The 23,143-nt window shown below is 32.3% G+C and overlaps 1 protein-coding gene across 2 annotated transcripts; it reads right to left on the bottom strand.

Annotated features, from left to right (window-relative positions):
• Positions 1-933: 933 nt before the first annotated feature.
• LOC134691236 (failed axon connections homolog) lies at positions 934-16,351 on the bottom strand. 2 transcript variants are annotated; one of them, XM_063551610.1, is made up of 6 exons: positions 15,904-16,351; positions 5,514-5,649; positions 3,813-4,009; positions 3,175-3,371; positions 1,744-1,857; positions 934-1,166 (listed from the first exon to the last, which is right to left on the bottom strand). In XM_063551610.1, the coding sequence occupies exons 1-6, from the start codon at positions 15,993-15,995 to the stop codon at positions 1,030-1,032; spliced, it is 873 nt and encodes a 290-aa protein (XP_063407680.1). In that variant the 5' UTR covers positions 15,996-16,351; the 3' UTR covers positions 934-1,029. The 2 variants fall into 2 exon arrangements, with proteins under 2 accessions (XP_063407680.1, XP_063407679.1); XM_063551609.1 differs by lacking the exon at positions 15,904-16,351 and adding an exon at positions 9,188-9,346.
• Between the last annotated feature and the right edge of the window lie 6,792 nt (positions 16,352-23,143).

Below are 23,143 nucleotides of genomic sequence, written 5' to 3' on the forward strand. Positions count from 1 at the left end.
GTTTTTACTTAAAAATTAAGTTATCATTAAGATTATACAATATAAGTTTTTACAACCATTTCAAGCATTCCCCTATTATTCAGCGTTTTATACGTTCTTGTGGACGATAGAGGTTCTTAATACTATATTACATATTTAACTGCGACACGTAATCGTAATTATGTGCATCGATATATAAACCATAAGATTAATCAAAACAAAATGTTGTTCTACGTTTTGAATGTCCTGTTATTAGTTTTTGCGATACTTCTCAAACTTTGCCCAAAACCTGCAAAATTTCAGTAATGAAAATTCAAAAGGTTCTTCGAAATAAAGACGTAGAATCTTAAAAATAGACACCAAGCTGTCCCATAAGGAATGTTTACAAAGTTTGTGGAATACATTTTGAAAATGGTCTTCGTGTGAAAAATATCCTACCTTTCTTAAAGCGCAAGACCAGGATTCGAGAAATACCGCAAATGATTCAATTATTGAATCTGTCTCTGAAGCATTTTGATGGCATTTTTAAACCTCATTGATCTGCACATTATTTGCTGTTGCCTTTCCCCATGACTCTTCAATTAAACAGTCACAAGACGGCAAGATAAATTTGATGTTACCATTCACGCAAAGATTTAAGGAATAATTGTGAACCACCGAAACACATGTCGATTAGGAAGAAATAACCGATCGGAGAAGAACAGAGAGGTTGGTTGATTACTTAGTTAACTCGTTTCACCCCACCAAAGGTTTATATATAAAGTCAAGAACCTCTTCATGGTTGTTCTTGTTCAAATTTTACTGTTGTTTTCAGTTATAGATTTTGGTTTTATTGGTATATCTTGTGTGTCACCCATGTTAAATTCTTCACTACATACATCAAACATATTTTTAAACGGGGAAAGATGCCAATGAACACATATCTTCCGAAACTACTAAAGTAACAGTTTCCTGTCTTTTTAACATTTTTTATTGCAAAATAAATATAAAATAAAACAGAAAAAAAATGAAAGACTAGTTTGTTTGTCCACCCTATCAGCTGAGTAGGATCTATGAAGTAGTGCCATTCGTTTTGTTTTTAACAATTCCGTTATTTTCATCATTTGGATATTTGACGCAATCTTCCCAATCTGGCCAAAAAGCATTCTTCATTTGTTGACAATATCGATCAAGATTTTGATATCGCTCTGAAAAATATAGAGATGACACATGAAAAGAATATATATCAAATAGTCATAATAGGATAAAACAATTTCATAATTATGCTAACCTGTCAAAATATAACTCTCAAGGCTGATTGGACCGTGTGATTGGTACATGTATAAGCACATCTTTATATCTTACTACATGAGACGGGCTCGGTTGACGAGTGGTTTTTCAAGAAAAAAAAGTAGTCGAACTACTGCACCACAAGTATGTCAATATTGAGGTTGTTGGTTCGAATCTTGTACACGGCAGGTGCGCTTGATTCCAATCAGTCGACTAGGCTTGTCAGTTTTCCTACCAAATGTTGGTGTTTTTCTGGGCATTCTGGTTTCCTCCCCATTAAAAAACTGACCACAACGAAATGCACTAGAAGTCAATCAATCAATCAATCAATCAATCAATGGGGATATATTTATGATTAAGGTGCAAGCAAATGTAAAAACAAAATACATATTTTGGATGTTTGGTAGAGGTCTTTCGGTTAGTTCCCCTGAATGTTCTGTTATTGAAAAAAAATTGGTTACGGATTTCTATTTTCGCTTTGTACTTTATACTTACGAAATAAATCTGTGATATCCGATAAAGGCAAATGCCATCGAAATTGTGACAGTTGTCCAAATATGCTGCTATCTAATTCACTTGGTATGTCACCAAATATATATTTCTTTTTGCCTGTAAATATATAAAGACATATTCTGTTGATCGACAAAGAAACACCACATTTTAACTGTGGGCTTAAGTATAAATAAGAGAATCTGTCCGGGTGGTCTGTGTCATTGATAGAAATCACTACAACTGCGATAAAACCATGCACTCCAATCTTAATTGACTAGGATTGTTACTTTTCCTACCGAAGGTCGATGAAGGTCGATGGTTTTCTCCGGGCACTCCGGCTTCCTCCATCAATAAATACACCATCAACCAATCAACCATATGATAAACCGATATCGTTTTTATATAATTTAAATATACACACTGTAAGGAATTTACAAATACGCAGCCATTCGGTCAGAACGCATCAGATATTCCTTATTATCAATCACTTCTTATGAAGAAGAACAATCCATTTTTTTAGGAAATACTCAAAAAATGTTCTTTTCATAAGAAACTTATTTTAGAATTGAATGCTTCATTTTTGTTGTTTTAAACTAGCGTAAAAACTGTGACCGGAGCACATTTAATATCCATCAAAATTTATGATGGTCGACGCTTTAACATGTTCATAAGACTACAGAACGAAGCATTTAAATTTTTTCATTACATTCTGATACTCAAAGGAATCATGAGCCAAATCAAGTTTTTCATTTGTTTTGAATAAAACTTTCCTTCTCAGTGTTGTAGTATTGTGTTAATAAGAAAGTTCAGCAGCAGATGTTGTATTTTATCATAAAAAATAAAACATCATCATATAAGTAATATTTGATTATGGTCTGTCACTCAAAAGAACCACGGGGGGGGGGTAACTTATTATTGGGTATACGGGGATGTACCAAAAATATGGGTCATAATTTCGCGAGATTTTATATAAAAATTGCCCTCCTTTTTAATGACATCCTATATTAAAATGCATTTACGTTTGATAACTGTATATTAATTTGGGGTATGATCTACATATCATATATAAATATGCTATTGAGAATCTTACATTATTTAATGGTTTAATGGTCAATTATTTTATTAAATTAAATAAGTTCCCATATGTTATATAAGCATGGGTCATATTTTAAATATTGTATATAAGTATAGGTCATTCTTTCTTAAATATTTATATAACTATAGGTACTGAATTTCAGTGAATGTTATATTAAAATGGGTACGTTTTTTGAGGCAAAATGGCACACCCCTTCCAAAAAAATATCGAAGTTACCCCCCGTGAAGAGAACAGATTCATAATGAAACATCCGTGTAAAGTTATTATAAAATTATCAACTTAGCATACGTGTTTAAGTAAAATAACCATAAATATGAAATATGGAAAATAAAACTTACCTAGATATGTAGATAAACTGTGAAAATCTTTATTTAATATTGCCATGACTTCTTCTTTGTTATGTCTCCCCAGACCTTGTTGGTGTGTCTGACTGTTAACAAACCATCGTGCAATCGTTAGTTTTAACCATGACCAGTTACTCAATTTAAATTCTCTCATTTCATTGTCATATTTCCATCTATTAACTACCATTAACCTATTAAAAATAAAACAAAACGCATAATCAAAAGAGAAAGCAGCAATTCTTACATACAGTCACACAATATAATAATGTATAATAAGACTGAATATATTTCTAATGAGACAATTAACTATCTACGAAAGACAACAAGCAAAAAACTAGAAAAATAAAACAAAACCGTTATCAATATGGTCTTATACCACCTTCAACTCAACGACGGGTAAGCAATATTTTTTAGTAAGATATAAAAGGTTAAAACGTGAGAAAAATCAGAAAGGACCAATTATAAAAATGCCTATAGGATCCATAAATACAAAATGAAGTACGCATATAAACTCAATGTATCCCTTTCCGTGCGTTTTGATTAAATCCATTTAATTGTGTTTTTATGTTTCTCTGGGCATAACTTTATGTTTTCCTTCTATCTTTATTATAATTAAAACAATTCCGCCGTACCAGTACGTATGTTCATCTACCATTCGTTGGAAAGCTACTGCCACAGCTTGTTGTTCTTCTGTCAAGTGTTTGTTCAGATCAACATCCTTCAGTTTATTGAGATACTCTATAATTAACTGGGAGTCAGGTATTGTTACATCATTGTATTCTATCCATGGAATCTTTCCTTTTGATCCTCTTATACTGTCATGTACATTCTGAAAAAAAGTCAGTCGGGTTTTATATGACATATAAAGACATTAGCACAAATATGAAAATAACATAAAAGTGTATCTTATTTTGACAGCTTAACGTAGTAAATAAATTCAACAAATTGGCTTGTAAGCAATCGTTTTAACATAATTTATCGTTTCCTAAGGAATCTTTAAGGATTTACGCTTTTTAAAAGGTTGTCTTCTTCTACGAATTTGTTTTTTTTTTAAATGATTTAATTGTTTATCAAATATTATGTTAGTGTTTAATCAAGACTTCGAATGCTGTTCCGTAATCCTTTTCGTTTAGGACCACCTATCCTCTATTTCACACTTTTAGATATAGGTTTACACTTAAAACCCAATAACGCATGTATTGATTCGTTTACTAAGTATTTGATATACGATTTCCTGCATTAAAGTGCAGGAATTTGTCATGACGAATTTGTGCACTTGACGACTGACTTTTTACCTTTCATGTGCTACTGAGTTCATAGGGACGTTCATATGTTTTAAAATAAGATCTCTTCAATCCTGGTCAAACATGCTCGTACATAACACGGAAATGATCACAGCATACGTATTTTTTTTTATACTTTTAACAAAATTACATATTTTACGACAAGTATCTACATATGGTTTGGTCGCGATATAAAACCACATAAACCACAATTTGTGAAAAAATATCTCCAAAGTAGTTTCATTGCAATTTGACAATAAAAGGAAAGAGTGATCATATCACGAAAAATAACGAACATTCCACTATCATAATCAATAATTTATGTCATGATATTAAATAGATAATGAAATTCGATAATCTTTTCAAAATTTTGGTATTTATATTGATGGTGTATAAGGGTCATGTAAGTCGTTGTGACGTCATTATTGAGTCCGAAACAAGGTCAAATTAAGATATTTGACTTCTATTGATGATTTTACTTATAGGTTTAGTTATACAATAATATTTGAACAGCGGTATACTACTGTTGCCTTTATTTACCTATCTCAAAATATATTTTACTCACATTAATATATTTTTTTACATCTTGTGTCAACAAATCTTTTCGTATATGATATTGGTCATATTCGAACATTGATAGTTATGCAATTTTTGCAGTTTTTACAGTTTGGGTATTCTTCCATGATACAACAAATGCATTATAAATAACAATTTACGACATACAGACCAACAACCATCACGGTTTTCTGACTTGGAACAGTTAATTGTACACGTGGTAGTGTTTAACCTTTTTCCTCTTTTAAAAATAACAGTTTTCTGTAATGGGCAACAATGTTCACATTCCTGTTTCTATTGTAAACCATCCAGTCATAAATTTATTGTAGTATACATGTCTGTATCCAGTCGGGAATATGACAGTCGCTGTCTATTCGTTTGATGTGTTTTATTATTTGATTTTGCCATTTGAGTAGGGACTTTCCGTTTTGAATTTTTCTCGGAGTTCAGTATTTTGTGATTTTACTTTTTGCTAGACACAGAGCGTCATAATACCTGATAAGGAATTTTTGCCATCCGAAGATAGGTTTCTAGTTTAACAACAAAGGGCGATAAACTAGGAGCAAAAGGTCCTCTCCCTGGCTGATGAAAAATTACTGTGTCTTTTGGATGTACGACTTCAGAGTTAGAACTGCAATAAATTAAAGCAAGCATTACTGGTATATACATATTTATTATGTTGCATAAGAGAAATAGTATTAGATAGGAAGATCTATCGATGTTGAAAGTAGGACAGTTTAAAAAATCTGTTAACCCTAAAGATCCTTTAAGAAGATATCCGTATATTAATGAAAAGTACCCGGAGATGGCATTAACAGTTACGATTAACAATTTTGCTGCACCAGATACTCATTTCGATAAATAATGTTTCCTCAGTGATGCTTTATCACACACATATGAAAGTTTAAAACCTAATACAAACTAGTAGAGTAGGAGTCGCTGATCCTTCCGCAGTTCATATGTTTGTGTTTCGGCCCAGGTTTTCACAGAGGTAAGCGTTGGCAAAACTTTTTCTGTGTATTGCATTGTGGACTTTATGGACGTTTGGATTTTGTGTTTTAGTTGTTAATTTCTGTGTTTTTTGTGTCTTGTTGAGATTTGACCCATTCGCACATCTTCTTGTTTTCTTACTTTTGCTTGCTTCTTCCTTCTTTTCAATATGGCCATTGTGCTGTCTTTCTTTTTCAGTTTTTCAAATGTTTGATTGGTATATTTTGATTTTTCCTGATTTCCCATGTAATATTCATCATAGAATAAAATGATGCGGTATGACAACTATATATATCAATTATATTTTATTGTATGGTCGTAAACATGAGCAAGTGCATGTCATAAAGTAGCAAAAAAAGTATTCGACATGACGAAATTCTAAACAATTCAAATAACTAAAGAACAACTTGGTTTATGATTTGACTAGTTAGATTGACACTTACAAATAACAAAAAGACAAAAATAAAAAGACAGTTGACAAACAGTACCAATTCATAAACTGAGACTAACTAAAAGCTAGCAAGCACGCAACAAATAACGGTTTATACATACATCCCAGATTTAAAGTATTAACCAAAACACATCCAATGCGTTAAGTGTGAAGACGTCATGATAAACAGTCTTTGAATGGCTTGACTTTAATAAAATGCCCCAAAAATATGTACAACATAATATCGACAGGACGAAGGACCATTATCTTATGATTGCTAGTAAACTTTTTACTGATGTAGAAAAAATGTTAAAACACTTTACGGTCGAAACCGATTGATCATTCATCACTCAACAAACAAATATATGCAATGTAAGTTAAATACACATCCACGACCGTTTAACAAATCACGTCTTTCAAATAGGTATAACGTGACGTACCATATGGCACCTATTTTGACAGTTTTTTCACCTACATTTTTTATGATCAAGACCAAAGTCTCCTTTCTGTGTTAATTTTGAAGCCTTCTTTATTATGTAGGTAACCCATTTTGATTTATAATCCATATTTACTCATAGCCGAAAAATTGGTTTGAACCGACCTCCGAACTATCCATGATTCCGTAATGAGGAGTATCCAAATTGCATACATGCTTTAATTCACATCATTAAAAATCAATGTTTTATTTTTTTCTAACTTTTACAACAATTTGACATTAGTACATGCTCACTTTTCATTTATTTTAAAATGCTTGTAACATACTAGTTTTTTGTTCATTTTAAAAAAATGACTTTTTGTGATCTTGTCGCATGGTGGTGTTTTTGTATTTTTCCTATCCAGTGAAAGCTTCATCTATTGATATAAACTGTGAACGTTTTAGTGGATATTTGAAAATATTCACCTATTTTGAAAGACGTATATATTGTTCAATAAACAAAATACAAATTGATTAGTCTCAAAGAAAACTTTTAAGAATGTCTGAGCTTTTTATGTTGAATAGATGCAAGCAATTTTTGTTTTTATCATTATCACATCATATTATGAGAAAAAAAAAACGGATAACCTGACGTAATCACCGAAACCGGCATGAGATATGTTTATTACATGTTATTCCCTTTTTGAAAGTAAAAGGTTATTATTTCGTATGCTGCAGTCTTATCTAAGTTTTAAATTTAAGTTTCAGATTTTAGACCTAAACCTTTACACTGCCTTATCATTTGAAAATAACCAAGGACATACCTTCACCGTAAGATAAAATCAATCATGTAATACAAAATATTTAGTTAAAACGATAATAAAAATTAATCGTCCTTGCCATACATAACATAAATATCCAATCTTTACGTACACATTAGGTTTCGATGAACTACCTACATAACCACGTATAGGAATCATCAAAAACATTGAATAAGAACTTGTCTCAGCTGTCGATTTTACAGAACTGAAAGCCTTTTGCTAGGAAATAATAATGAAAAATAATATTTTTGCCTTTTCAGTTGATAATTATGGGGAAAAATATTTATATTCTTTTTCGGTAAATAATAAATAATATACTACATATATATGTATCATGAATTCCAAGAACTCGGATTTAGTTAACCTGTTTAAAAGTTATATATATATATACGAGTGAGCCGATTTAAGAAACAAAGAACTATTGAATTGTTTATTGATAAAACATTCACAATGACAATTGTCGAGCAGTAATATTTATCCTACGAAGTGTTTTTACATTTGTTTGTATATAACTATCGTGAACTAAATCTTGACTTTTATTATTTTCCGGTTTGTGTATTTCTTTTAACTTCTATGTCTAAACCGCCTACCATTGCGTTGTCGCCTTATCCCCTTATCTAACTATATAGCTGAATTATACATATATGTATATATATATATAAAATGTATACGATGTGATTTTCTCCACACCAGGCCTCCACAACAAAATGAAAATCGAAGGCCATTATTGTAAAGTTAAAGTCTTATCATATCAATCAATATTATAAATACAGAGTTAAAAAGAGGATACAATAATTTTGTCTAAGACAAGATAAAAATGAAAATATTTTGCCTTACCAAATGAAGAAAGTTACTGTGTTGAAAAGAAGAAGAAAAAATAAACAAGTATGTAAAACAATAAAAATGAATGAGTATTCCGTCTTAAAAAAATTCCGCCTTCAACACAGGATTTCAAACGGTCATCATCTTGATAAACAAGAAACAATGTGTTAGCAAATGGTTCTGATTTTTTTTATTTAAAAATATTATTATAAGAAAACATGTTCAATTTGCATTGCAAGTTCATTTTATCATGTTTGCGTTTCTGTTTTTGCGGTTATTTTATTCTATTAATATTCCAACCAATTATACAACTTTGTTACAAGTTAACTTCCAAATTATATAAATTTGCATCACTATAATGACCATCTTCGTTCTCATATAACAACAGTATCATCGTTGTAAATAATGTTGTATGTAAGATACAAAAAGAAAAAGAACAAAAAAACTTTTTCACTCAAGGAAATACAAATAAAAGAAATCAAAAGGATACAAAGACACCAATCCACTGATGAAGAACTGTCGGTCATTACAATACAATCCATTACTCGTGTTTAAAAAAAAAGAAGTCTTCTAGAAATCAATTACTCCCGAAATATTGTAATCATAAAAATTGAAAGATAAACATAAAGGAAGCTTTTGAGAAAAATATTTGACTAAATTTTAACATTATAAATCATTGTAAAATACTCACGTTTTTGCTAATTTCTTCCAAAGTAGAAGTGAACAGATTATGACAATACTTGGGATAAGGATTGCTCCCGAAGAAGAAGGTAGTTTATACATGATGTCAATTGCCATTAAATTCTATAAAGATGAACATTTATTCTGTACAATTGTATTTAAATATAGGTGAACAAAGTGGGTGTTTTTTGCCTTCACCTTGTATTTTTATGGGTTCTCCCATTTATAGATATGTATACATATATTTTTAATTTTAACAAACAATAAGATTTTCCTTTCCTTTTCTTTTCTTACTACCGCTTATTCTCAATTTACTGAAGAGGAAATGAACTAGAAAAAAACAAAGGATTAGACATAAGTCAGGACGGATATGCAATTTATAACAAAATCTAATACTATTGTAAGACATTAACAAACATGCATGCATGGAAATATATGAATAGGTGAGTTTCCTTAGTGAAATTGTTTACCTACATACAGACCAGTAAAGCAAATCTTGAATTTACATCACTCTCATTCAATTAATTAAAAATGAGTTACCTTTTCAGTAGAAGTTGTTTGCGTATCGAAGCTACAAGCCTTTGATTTCAAATATTACAATAAAAGTATATACATTATAATCATAAAAAGATATTGAAATATTCTGTTCTTTATAAAACTACATCAAAGAAGCTTAAATTGGGTCTCGTTTAGCAATTTCAAAAATGTTTTCCAATTGGAAAGCAATTTCCCGCCCTCGAAGTTAGTTTTAAACATCGGTAATAAAATGGCAATCTGTATTTGTAGTTAATATGGTTTGTTGGATTCCGGTTATGGCTAGTTAATTGCTAAGGTTTTTCTGTCACAGGCATAGATGGTATTCGTCGCATAACTAATCAGACTTTTAGGTTCTCAATGCTATTATTTTGGAATCTGATGTACAGTAGTTGTCGTTTGTTTATGTAATTTATACGTGTTTCTCGTTTTTTATATAGATTAGACCGTTGGTTTTCCAGTTTGCATGGTTTTCCAGTAGTAATTTTTGGGCCCTTTATAGCTTGTAGTTCGGTGTGAGCCAAGGCTCCGTGTTGAAGGCCGTACATTGACCTATAATAGTTTACCATTATAAAGTGTTATTTTGATGGATAGTTGTCTCATTGGCACTCACACCACATCTTGCTATATCTATTCAACTTTCAAATATTTTGATTCGACTTACACTGATAAAACAATTTCAGTCTTATAAAAACATCTTTACAAAATACCTATGGAGGGGTTTTGACTTAATTCTAGATCTTAACTTAAATAATTCAAGATAGATAATATTCTCAATAGAATCATCAAGGGGTTCCCTTAATCTCGAACGATATCAGAATCTCCAGAAACGCACGTTTTTTTGTACTGAAGGTTATTTATGTGTATGTTTTTATTAGGTAATGTTTTTCATTCCGATAACCTAATTTTGAAAACATTCTTGCTATTAATCAAACTTTACCATAGTAATATAAGTCCATTGTCAATTGTCCCACGCTGTGTAGTCTAAGGGATCGACCAAATGATCAGACCATTGCAAATAAATCAATACATTTAAAAAATACCAATAGGTTATAATTATCATGTTATATATCTGGATGAATGAGTAACATTATAGGAATTGAAGTGACTTTATAAATAAATATAATGCATACCTATAAAAAATGTTTTCATTTAATAATAAAATAAATTCTTCGAAGGTGATTCAAAGCAAAAAATATTCACCAGAACGGGACTCGTACAAAAAAGAAAATTCACAAAAATACTGCACTCCAAGGGAAATTCAAAAAGGAAACTCCTAATCAAATAGCAAAATTTAAACCTCAAACACATCAAACGAACGGATAACAGTAATCATATTCCAGATTCGATACAGGTATTTTCTAATGTAGAAAACGATGGATTAAACCTGATTATAAAGCGTGCTTAACCTCTCACTTGTATGACAGTTGCATCAATTCCATTATATTGACCATGATGTGTGAAAAAAATCTAATAGACATATTAAGTAAGAATGTCAAAAATAAAAAGGGGTACAGCAGTCAAGATTGTTTTATAATCTTAAAAACTATATAAAAACAAAAAAATATGCAAACAAAGAAGCAGCAAAAGTAGACAACGACAGTAAGCACTTCCAAGCAAGGACCGAAGTAAAGGGAGAATTTATTTTTCTCATTTTGAAGAAAAAATATTTTTATTATGTTTTTATGTTTTTTTTCCTGACAAGACATTCAAAGAAATGGTTCAATGTTTTAAAATATGCAATAACTGTACAAATGGCATTCCTTAATCTATTATTGATGTAGTATGTGAATATTAAAGATCTGACTATTAAACTGACTATACTTATAACTTTTTATATACATTGTGATTTGGATGGACAGTTGTCTCAGTGGCACTCATACCACACCATCTATTTTATACATGTAAAAACATTTAATGACTGGTGGAATAAGATGCAGAAGTAAAGTCAAAGAAAGGCAACAGTATTATATCGGTGTATTAAGGTCATAAATTGATTAAGAGAAAACATATCTGGGTTACAAAATAAAACCGAGGGAAACACATCAACTATAAGAGGAAAACAACAGGAACACTGAAGTGAAAAAAAAACCAAAACCGGCTAACATACATAGAAGCGATTGATAACAACTGCCATATCCCGGACTTGATACAGAACATTTTGAGAAAACAAATGTTGATTGAACCTAGTCTGTTTTAATGGCTAGCCAAACCTACAGCTTTATGACAATGTTAAAAATGTCGCTGAATGACCGCACTACGTGTCAGAAATACAGCACACACATACGAAAGAACATTCATCACAGAGAAACGCACACACATATAAAAGTCAACACAACATGCCAACTGCAGAAAAACAACGAACATGTTTCATCAACGACAAACACCACAGGACACACAATACTGGGACGCACTATCGTAACTGACATGCAATCTCAAATTATATACAACTATTCTTACAAAACTCGGTCCAAAGAATGTTCATGACAATAATGTTTTGGAAGGACAATTTTATAATAATTTTATAGCTGATTCCCATGGTTAACGGGTTAAGTCATATGATACAGACTAATCTGTTGATTACACGATGCCGAACAACAAGGTCCAACATGAACAATGGACAGTTATAACATGTCCCGTTACATTACTAATGTAAATAACATCAAATGTCGCATACTAAAATTGCATGTTCATTTCATATTTCTTTTTCGATCCTTAGTTAATTCCATTAATAAAAGATGAGAACTTTATAATAACTATCTCAAACTCACATTCAATTGAAAAACATTACTACAGTCACAATACTAGTACACTGATGCAGATGGAACATATCCATTGTCGAAAGCATATTATTTGATTACAAAGATTACATATGTTTTGTTTGATAATTGTTTCCTTAAGCACGCATCAATTACATAATGTTTTAGCTTACGGCTATATATGGTATATGTATACATTATCTTTTTGTCATCCGTTTGTCGTCAGTTACATATCTTCTATTTGTCATCTGATAAAATCGTATTTTATGCATTATATATATCATATAGCCCAACCTAATAGTAATATTTACTGCATGGTTACCTTCTAAGTCTTTAAAAAGTTATACATTGTTAAACTCATTAATTTATGGTTTCTGCGGTTTCGCTTCTCTTTGAAAACGATGACTTTTTAAAGATTAATATTTCGTATTTCTATCTGTTTAAAATTGCTTTGTTCGTGTAATTTCATTGAGGTTTAAAAAAAATTAAAAAAAATAGTATAACACTTGTTCATGACTCCATTGATGCGGTATAAATATTTTAAAACGTGCACAAAGTACAAAAAAAGTAAAATACCAAAAATATCAAACTCCAAGGGAAATTCAAATCAGAAAGTCACAAAAGCTTCCACAGAAAACTTTATTTTATAAATGGCAATTTCAGCGCATCAAATACATTGATTTTTTTTTTAACTACCACACTGAGAGTCATTGAAAGCATCACTTGTTTGGTATAAACTACAGTGTTTGCTCAAACCATAACATTACTTTGAGATATAGCATTTTTTCAGTTGTACCTATGATTTATCACGTTTGATTTTGTTAGTGTTATGGAATTGCCCTGAATTTGTCTTAGAGTTCAGTTTATTTGTTAATTTGATTTACTTTTGGTTTTTATGTTTTATTCAAACACCTCTTTATTAAAAAACAGCGTTCAAGGTTCATTTCCTAAAAATTGAAGTTTTATGGAAAAGTTCGGAAGTTTCACATATTTTTCCTGTTATTTTTGTGGTCCATTAGCGTTATAAATGGTTGAATGTTTTCTACGTTTCTTCGTATGAGTTGCTGGCCCTAGTATCTGAGGTCAACCACGGAATTAAGTGCGGTTCATTGTGCCTTATCTGTAGTTTTCTTTGAAGTGTTGTATGGACTGTTGTGTGTTTGTATTATGTTTTCCGTTTTACTTATTGTTTTTATTGTCAACTTGGTATCTTTTTTTTTTTTATCTTCGAAGATTCTCAAATGATAAACTTTAAATACTGCATAAAAATACATTAAATATTTTCTTATTTGATATATACAGTGGGTTTAATGATTAAAGGGAAATATATTAAAAAAACTACAGTAATTACACTTTCCGCAAAATTCGAGCATTTGGTCTTATTTAATAGTTTTAATAAACATTACAAGTTTTACATCTGAGAAAATCACTACTTAAGCCTTATCAAGTTTTGCATTACTTTATTAATTTCAAATGTAATGATCCTTGAAAATTAGTGTTTTTTAAAAAGAGAAATTTTGAATAAAACATACGTATCATTAGAAAATCATTTTAAAAAGTTTCTTTCTGAAATGGTATGAGATTTTTATATTAGATAAGAAATTACACTTACAATTTTAAAATAGGCTTTTATTGAACGTTGCTATATCCTTGACTGCAAACTAACTGATATTTTATAAACTAGCTGTCGCACACAGTATAATAAAGTATAATAAAGTAAATTATTAATTTTCTTATAAATCCTTATTTGAAAATACTTTATTTTAATAAAGCAGCTTTACCCATTAGTTTAAACATATTTATTTATAGTGGATTGGGAAACAAGTTTTGCAACTTATATTAATCCCTTTCCACTTTGCGGGTGCGAGTGCTGCCTTGTAGCGGCATTAACCTACTCTTTTTCGAAATCTACAAGGGTGTCTTTAACGTGCAAGAGATATGGCTCTCTCTTAACACGGGTCAGCCATTTATCGTCCCCGTCCGACGGACTATCATCGTTTCCTCAAGACCATACTCGCAAATGGTGTCAAGGGAGAGCCGAAAATTGAGTTCCTGAAATTTTCATCCCAAACGGGAATCGAACCAGGAACCTTTGTGTTAGTAGTCCGATGCACTAACCACTACACCACGGCTCTCTAATTGCTTATTCATATTGCTTCCTGTTGATATTTAAAAAAAATAGGTGTCTGCCACCGATTTTTATCGCTCATTATATAAGTTCACCTACCGTGGACGTCGCATTAAGGCGTTTCCGTCGATTTTACATTTTCAGTAAATACATATCTGTTGCTATATACTGTACACATTTTGTGTGTATTTAAATATGTTTAGCTGTTCTGAACGACATTCATAATGCCAAATCATAAAAATATATTTTGTCCAATCTCTAAGAAACCTTTTAGAAAACCGCTGCTATTTTTGCTAAATGGGCGCAATTTGGGAACTCCGTGCAATTTGGCATAAGACAAGTAATATGTCTCTATGCTGTAGATATATTTTTCTTGACATGTTTACGAGTTTGACTGTCCCTTTGGTATCTTTCGTCCCTCTTTTAGATTGTACATTTTAGATCAATATATTACTTATTACTAGTATGTTTTTTTCTTGTTAATGATGTTTTAAAAAGGGAAAACACAATGCAAAGAAACAGATACATAGAATTCCTGACATTATGACTCATAATTTGTATCAGCATAAAAAAAATGTGTGAGACTCATTTCAACGTATATTCAAATAAACAAATAATTAATTTTACATAACGACTAACACACAAAAATGTTCATGACGCGAAAAAATAACTAGCAAATATGTGCACACCTACAGAGACGCATACACTTACAAAGAAGAATGGAGAGTCCATTCAACAAGGCACGTTTGAGACAAGGTACAATATGAAAAGAAAATGACTCTAAAGGTAGTAGCAGTAGTATATGTTAGTCAAAACAAACCAGACTTTTAACATAGTGGTGAGGATATAATTAACAGATTATTGGCCCCTTAACATTATGTTTATATAGTCGGAGGTACGATTTTAGGCGTCAATCAGACGGTAAATGAACGATCACAACAACAACAAAAAAACACCAAAAAAATGACAAGTAATGCCAAATCTTGATTAGTACTACCACAATTATATTGTAATTAAAAAAATTCAGTACAAGAATAGTCTCAGCTAACAGGCATAATTCATTATATATGCGACTTTTAACACTTTTAATAAAGCAAAATTATGACAATTTTGGTTTTTGATAAAATCAAAAGCTTAATCAAGAAAAACAATGCCGCAAACATAAAAAAAAAATACAAGGTCAAAATATGAACATTACACATTTCACAATAAACTTCACAATAAATAGACTAAAGCCAAATTAATATGAAATATGCTTGACTTAAGAAATGCATAAATGTTTAATACAATAAAAAATGTAGTTACCTATTTTTCCGTCTCCAAAGCAATAACAGTACAATTGGTGTCGACAGAATTATTCCAAAATATAAGTCAGTCCTGTTTATATTTTCCAACATCTTGTCAAATGAAGATATAACCTATACACTTTACTAATTTGACTATTCGTGTGTACACAACTGTGACTGATTTGTTGTAAAACAGAAAATAAATAATACAGAGTTCGATATATCACTTTTGATAAAATATTTTTCTATATGTAATGTCACATCTTCCGTTTAACCTTTCTTATATTTAACAGTTACATTGTACAAAACTTTCTATCAAAATGTATGGTATGCATACCACACCTACATATTCTTTAACTGAAAGTATAAAGTGTTTACTGCTATTCTCGTGTATACGTTCCCAATAAATATAGCATTAACACCGATGCAATAGGGTCAGACTCATTACTGGAACTGGTCCTCTACAATTACAAAAGAAGCATTTATATCATAAAACAACGCCCCACTTCATTTAAAATTAATACGTTATAATATCATAATATAGTACATTAATACCGAGGGAGTCACAGGCCTAATATTCATCTTTACATTAAACAATGCATATGTGTAATGTATATTATCATACTACACGTATACACATGGTTAGTGATGTAAAGTAGTGTTTTTCTATAGATAGAAGTTTACCTGAAGTCAAAATATAATTATTATTTAATTCTAAGTCAACAATCAATATTTATTTAATATTTCAGTGTAATTGATCATAACTTCTAACAAACTGCATTCAACCAGGTTATATCTACAGGTTTATCAGCAGTCAAGCGAAAGAAAGCATAATAAATTCCCATATAATTTTTTTTTAAATTCACTATAAATGTCGATATTAGTATGAAAATAATATTACAAAATCCACAGAAAACTGTTAAACAATTATGAAGATCAACGAAGGGTATTATTTTGATTTAATGATTTGGATTTTATAGCCTGATACAATCAAACATTATCGTATTGTACTGAAGACAACCAAATAAGCCACTGGCAAAATTCGGATAATTTCCCAGCCTTTTAGGACGCAATAGCGAAAACATGTTCCTCAATATTGTCGAGATTTTATAACTGTATATGTATCTCATCGCGAATAAAACTGAAGTTTTCAAACATTACTTACAGCTTTTTCCTCGCAAATGGTCAACTTCATTATAATTGATAAAAAAAGTAGTTTTTTTTTTATATAATATTGAGTACAATCTTCTTTTTTATACAAATAAAGGATAAACGTATACGAATATGGTGAAATGGAATCTTTTTGACAAATACTAGTAATTTGGCACAACAAATGGCCTTCATAAATGTCAATCTAGCTCTAAATGTGACGCAAGCAGACGTGGTCTATCCCCATATACTTAAGTAGATGTGGTTATCCCCTTACTAAAGTAGACGTGGTTGTATATGTGCCTATCCTATTACTTAAGCAGACGTGGTTGTGTATGTGTCATCCCCATCCTGAAGTAGACGTGGCTGTGTATGCAACTATCCCAATACTAAAGTAGACGTGGTTGCGTATGTGTCTATCCCAATACTAAAAAAGACGTGGTTGTTTATGTGTCTATTCCAATACTAAAGTAGACGTGATTGCGTATGTGTATATCCGATTACTAAAGAAGACGTGGTTGTGTATGTGTCTATCCCAATACTTAAGTAGATGTACATGTGTATGTGTCTATCCCCATACTATAGTAGACGTGATTGCGCATGTGTCTATCCCCATACTAAAGTAGACGTGATTGTGTATGTGTCTATCCCAAAACTAAAGTAGACGTGATTGCGTATGTGTCTTTCCCCATACTGAAGAAGACGTGGTTGTGAACGTGTCTATCCCAATTCTAAAGTAGACGTGATTGCGTATTTGTCTATCCCCATACGGAAGTAGACGTGGTTGCGTATGCGTCTATCCCAAAACTAAAGTAGACGAGATTGCTTATATGTCTATCCCTATACTGAAGTAGACGTGATTGTTAAAGTGTCTATCCCCATACTGAAATAGGCGTGGTTGCGTAGGTGTCCATCACCATACTGAAGTAGACGTGGTTGTGTATTTGTCTATCCCCATACTGAAGTAGACGTGGTTGCGTAGGTGTCCATCCCCATACCGAATTATACGTGGTTTTGTATGTGTCTATCCCCATACTGAAGTAGACGTGGTTGCGTAGGTGACCATCCTCATACCGAATTATACGTTGTTGTGTATGTGTCTATCCCCATACTAAATTAGAAGTGGTTGCGTATGTGTCCATCCCTATACTGGAGTAGACGTGGTTGCGCGTGTGTGTATCGCTATACTGAAATAGACGTGGTTGCGTAGGTGTCCATCCCTATATTGAAGTAGGCATGGTTGCGTACGTGTCTATCCCCATACTGAAGTAGACGTGGTTGTGTATGTGTCTATCCCTATGCAGAAGTAGACGTGGTTGCGTATGTGTCCATCCCCATACTGAAGTAGACGTGGTTGCATAGGTGTCCATCCCCATACTGAAGTTGACGTGGTTGCGCATGTGTGTATCACCATACTGAAGTAGACGTGGTAGCGTATGTGTCCATCCCCATACTGAAGTAGACGTGGTTGTGTATGTGTCTATCCCTATACTGAAGTAGACGTGGTTGCGTATGTGTCCATCCCCATACTGAAGTAGACGTGGTTGCGTAGGTGTCCATCCCCATACTGAAGTTGACGTGGTTGAGTATGTGTGTATCACCATATTCCAGTAGATGTGGTAGCGTATGTGTCCATCCCCATACTGAACTTGACGTGGATTTCATATGTGTGTATCAGCATAGTAAAGTAGATGTGGTAGCGTATGAGTCTATCCCCATACTGTATTAGACGTATCTTTCAAATTTTTTAATTGGAGGCGGCCCATAAACATATGTATAATTCCTAGTATAAACCGTGCATTGCTTGTAAATTTTACCCCGTACACTTTCCCAATCTAAATATTGGTGTTCCAGTTACAAAGACTTAGATATCTCGTAAAATAAATTGTTGATTACACAAAATGCTACTAGCGCTATTAAATAAACTCATGGTAATGGTTGATTAATAGCAATAGGAAATATTGATTTGTAGTATTAATATGACTGAATTATAGTTTATGAACACTTAACACCCTCGGCTTCGCTTCGAGCTTCAAATGTTCATAACATATGACCAAGTTTTGTCTAACCTATAAATGTTTTATAACAAGTGAGAATTGAATACCACTTGATATAAAGTTGAACTCGATTTATTTAATTTCAATTTAATAAAAGAGCCTTTCACGGGCAATTCTATTATTATTAAAAATGAATAGCGAGATTTGCTGATAAGCGATATCCAATTCTCTTCTCGTCAATAATTTAAGTAGTTTCTTTTGCCATTTTTAGCTCACCTGGCCCAAAGGGCCAAGTGAGCTTTTCCCATCACTTGGCGTCTGGCGTCCGGCGTCGTCGTCGTCCGTCGTTGTTAGCTTTTACAAAAATCTTCTCCTCTGAAACTACTGGGCCAAATTAAACCAAAATTGGCCATAATCATCATTGGGGTGTCTAGTTTAAAAAATGTGTGGCGTGACCCGGTCAACCAACCAAGATAGTCGCCACGGCTAAAAATAGAACATAGGGGTCAAACGCAGTTTTTGGCTTATAACTCAAAAACCAAAGCATTTAGAACAAATCTGACATGGGGTGTAATTGTTTATCAGGTCAAGATCTATATGCCCGGAAATTTTCAGACAAATCGGACAACCCTTTGGTGGGTTGCTGCCCCTGAATTTGTAATTTTAAGGAAATTTTGCTGTTTTTTGTTATTATCTTGAATATTATTAAAGATACAGATAAACTGTAAACAGCAATAATGTTCAGCAAAGTAAGATTTACAAATAAGTCAACATGACCAAAATGGTCAGTTTACCCCTTTAGGATTTATTGCCCTTTATAGTCAATTTTTAACCAGTTTTCGTAAATCTTAGTTATCTTTTACAAAAATCTTCTCCTCTGAAACTACTGGGCCAAACTTATCCAAACTTAGCAACAATTATCTTTTGGATATCTAGTTTAAAAATGTGTGGTGTGACCTGGTCAACTAACCAAGATGGCCACCACGGCTAAAAATAGAACATAGGGGTAAAAAGCAGTTTTTGGCTTATAACTCAAAAACCAAAGCATTTAGAGCAAATCTGACATAGGGTTAAATTGTTAACAGATCAATATCTATCTCCCCTGTCATTTTCAGATGAATCTGACAACCCGTTGTTGGGTTGCTGCCCGTGAATCGGTAATTTTAAGGAAATTTTGCTGTTTTTGGTTATTATCTTGAATATTATTATAGATAAAGATAAACTGTAAACAGCAATTATGTTCAGCAAAGTAAGATTTACAAATAAGTCAGCATGACCAAAATGGTCAATTGACCCCCTAAGGAGTTATTGTCCTTTACAGTCAATTTTTAACAATTTTCATAAAATTTGTAAATTTTTATTAACATTTTCCACTGATACTACTGGGCCAAGTTCATTATATATATAGATAGAGATAATTGTAAGCAGCAAGACTGTTTAGTAAAGTAAGATTTACAAACACATCACCATCACCAAAACACAATTTTGTCAGGAATCCATCTGCTTCCTTGGTTTAATATTCAAATATACCAAGGTGAGCGACACATGCTCTTTAGAGCCTCTAGTTTAATGTCCATTTTGGTTATATAGCTCCTAATGTTTCTATTCATTCATACACCCCTGGCTTTCATTTTTTGTCGTTTTAGCGTTCCTTGTGAAGGTAAAGCTCTTCGGGCAGAGGAAAAAATGTGAACCTTACAATTAGCATGACTTTATCAGATACCAATACGAATATTGAAAAGCCAGGCTAAAAATAAAGCGTATGTACCGTTTTCTAAAATTTCTAATGGATTCATTTATAATGACCAAAAGTTAATTGTACAACTCCCTAGTCCAAGTTGACCTCAGATCTCGTTTTCACTGTATGTGTAGAGATTAGCACGTCAGGATTTTGTATTTTGAGTAAATAATTATTATACTGAGCGGACGACTGTTAATCAAAGAACCTGTTCTTTCTTTTCTTTTTATTTTTATAAAAGAAGCTGATTATTAGTGTTATTATATTTAAGTATATTCTATAGTTTTTGTTTAGGAACTAGCTGAAGTCCGCATCTGGGTACGGGGTTCACTCACTGTGTAAAAAACCCCGAAATAACAAATGTAAAACAATTCAAACGAGAAAACTAACGGCCTAATTATTGTACATAAAACTGAACAAAATACAAATATGGTACACATCAACAAACGACAACCACTGACAAATACATACAGATGTGGCGGGGTTATAAATGTGAGCGGGATCCCAAACCCTTCCTTTATCTGCGACAGTAGTGTTACAGTAAAGAATTAGAACAAAGTATTAAACACAGGTGAAAAGTGCTTAACTCATCAAATGGATACATATAGAAATACATCTAACAGATTGGACGTGGCCGGGTACTTATACATCCCAACAACAAAAAGACACTAAGTACATATTTTTTGTTAAATTATCCTATCCCATTATATCCTTGCGGGGCTATCATCCTTCACTTACTGTTGAGAGCCGTGGTGTAGTGGTTAGTGCATCGGATTACTAACACAAAGGTTCCTGGTTCGATTCCCGTTCGGGATGAAAATTTCAGGAACTCAATTTTCGGCTCTCCCTTGACACCATTTGCGAGTATGGTCTTGAGGAAACGATGATAGTCCGTCGGAAGGGGACGATAAATGGCTGACCCGTGTTTAGAGAGAGACATATCTCTTGCACGTTAAAGACACCCTTGTAGATTTCGAAAAAGAGTAGGCTAATGCCGCTACAAGGCAGCACTCGCACCCGCAAAGTGGAAAGGGATTAATATAAGTTGCAAAACTTGTTTCCCAATCCACTATAAATAAATATGTTAAAACTAAAATTAAACTAACTTACTGTTCAATCAAATTCAGATACCACTGTTGATATATATTTTGTTTTATTCTCGATAGTTAACTGTTTAAGTTCTACCCATCTCAAATGAATGAATATCCTACTGAACAGGGTGTTGTAGTAGCATTAGTGTATATCATATCAATGATGACCGATCTCTATCCGACTGAACAGGGTGTTGTTGTAGCATTAGTGTATATCATATCAATGATGACCGATCTCTATCCGACTGAACAGGGTGTTGTAGTAGCATTAGTGTATATCATATAAATGATGACCGATCTGTATAATTTGTTTTACCTCTGTCTAGATAATGGTCCTGCTCGGAGTGATACTGCACTACGTCTATCTCCAACTGATGTTGCACTTGCTGAAAAAAATAACGAAGGAATACAAGAAAGTAAAGTAATTAGAGGTAATTGCGATTCTTTTAGGCATTTGATTACAGCAGATACAAGCGTTCCTCTTTTCGCAGATATATGGTCCGAGATTACAATTGTCGTCCCTTGATTTTCGTTATAGTCCCTAGTGTTGACAGGGGGTTACTGCCATTAATTTTCATACCCCTTCCAAATTTATTTCTCCATGTGTAATGCCTCAAATTGCAAGTAAGGGGGTGAAATTACACTGTAAAAAAATTTTGGTCCAAAATTTTAAAGGAAAGTAGTGATTTGGTCCAGCTGAAAAAGGTTAAAAATTAGCGCTTCGGAAGCTGTCAAAAGATTTCAAGACGCCCTAAACATAAAGTTGTCCATATTTTGAGTTAGAGCCGATGAAGTTTTCTATAATTTTGATATAATTTCTCCCAAAAGTAGTACAACACACTGTAAAAGTTTCTTTGAGAAAGCGCAGGTGGGATTTTTTTAATTTTTATTTATGTCTAAAAAGAAATGCACTACGAAATAATTGTGGTCTCGGACCATATACTTGTAAATAACACCACTTGCAATTATATTCATATCTTCAACAATGCCTGCAGATATTGAGACAAAAATTCTCTCTAACTATTCCAGATTTGTATTTGTACGAAAATACCATGAAGGTAACCAAACTGAACTTGTGGATAGTTGTCTCATTGGAAATTATACCAGATAAATTGGAAATTATATAAATTATATATACTACTCAGACTAAGCCAACGTTAAAAGTAATCGTTGTCTCGGGACAATGTTAGATTTGATATTGCTCTACTCAGGATATATTTCCTATCAAAATAAATAAAATACAGGCGGAAATATTCCTATACTTTTTTTTAAAGGTTTCTTCTT

Source organism: Mytilus trossulus, chromosome 11 (genome assembly GCF_036588685.1).
Source record: "Mytilus trossulus isolate FHL-02 chromosome 11, PNRI_Mtr1.1.1.hap1, whole genome shotgun sequence".
Classification (NCBI taxonomy): domain Eukaryota; kingdom Metazoa; phylum Mollusca; class Bivalvia; order Mytilida; family Mytilidae; genus Mytilus; species Mytilus trossulus.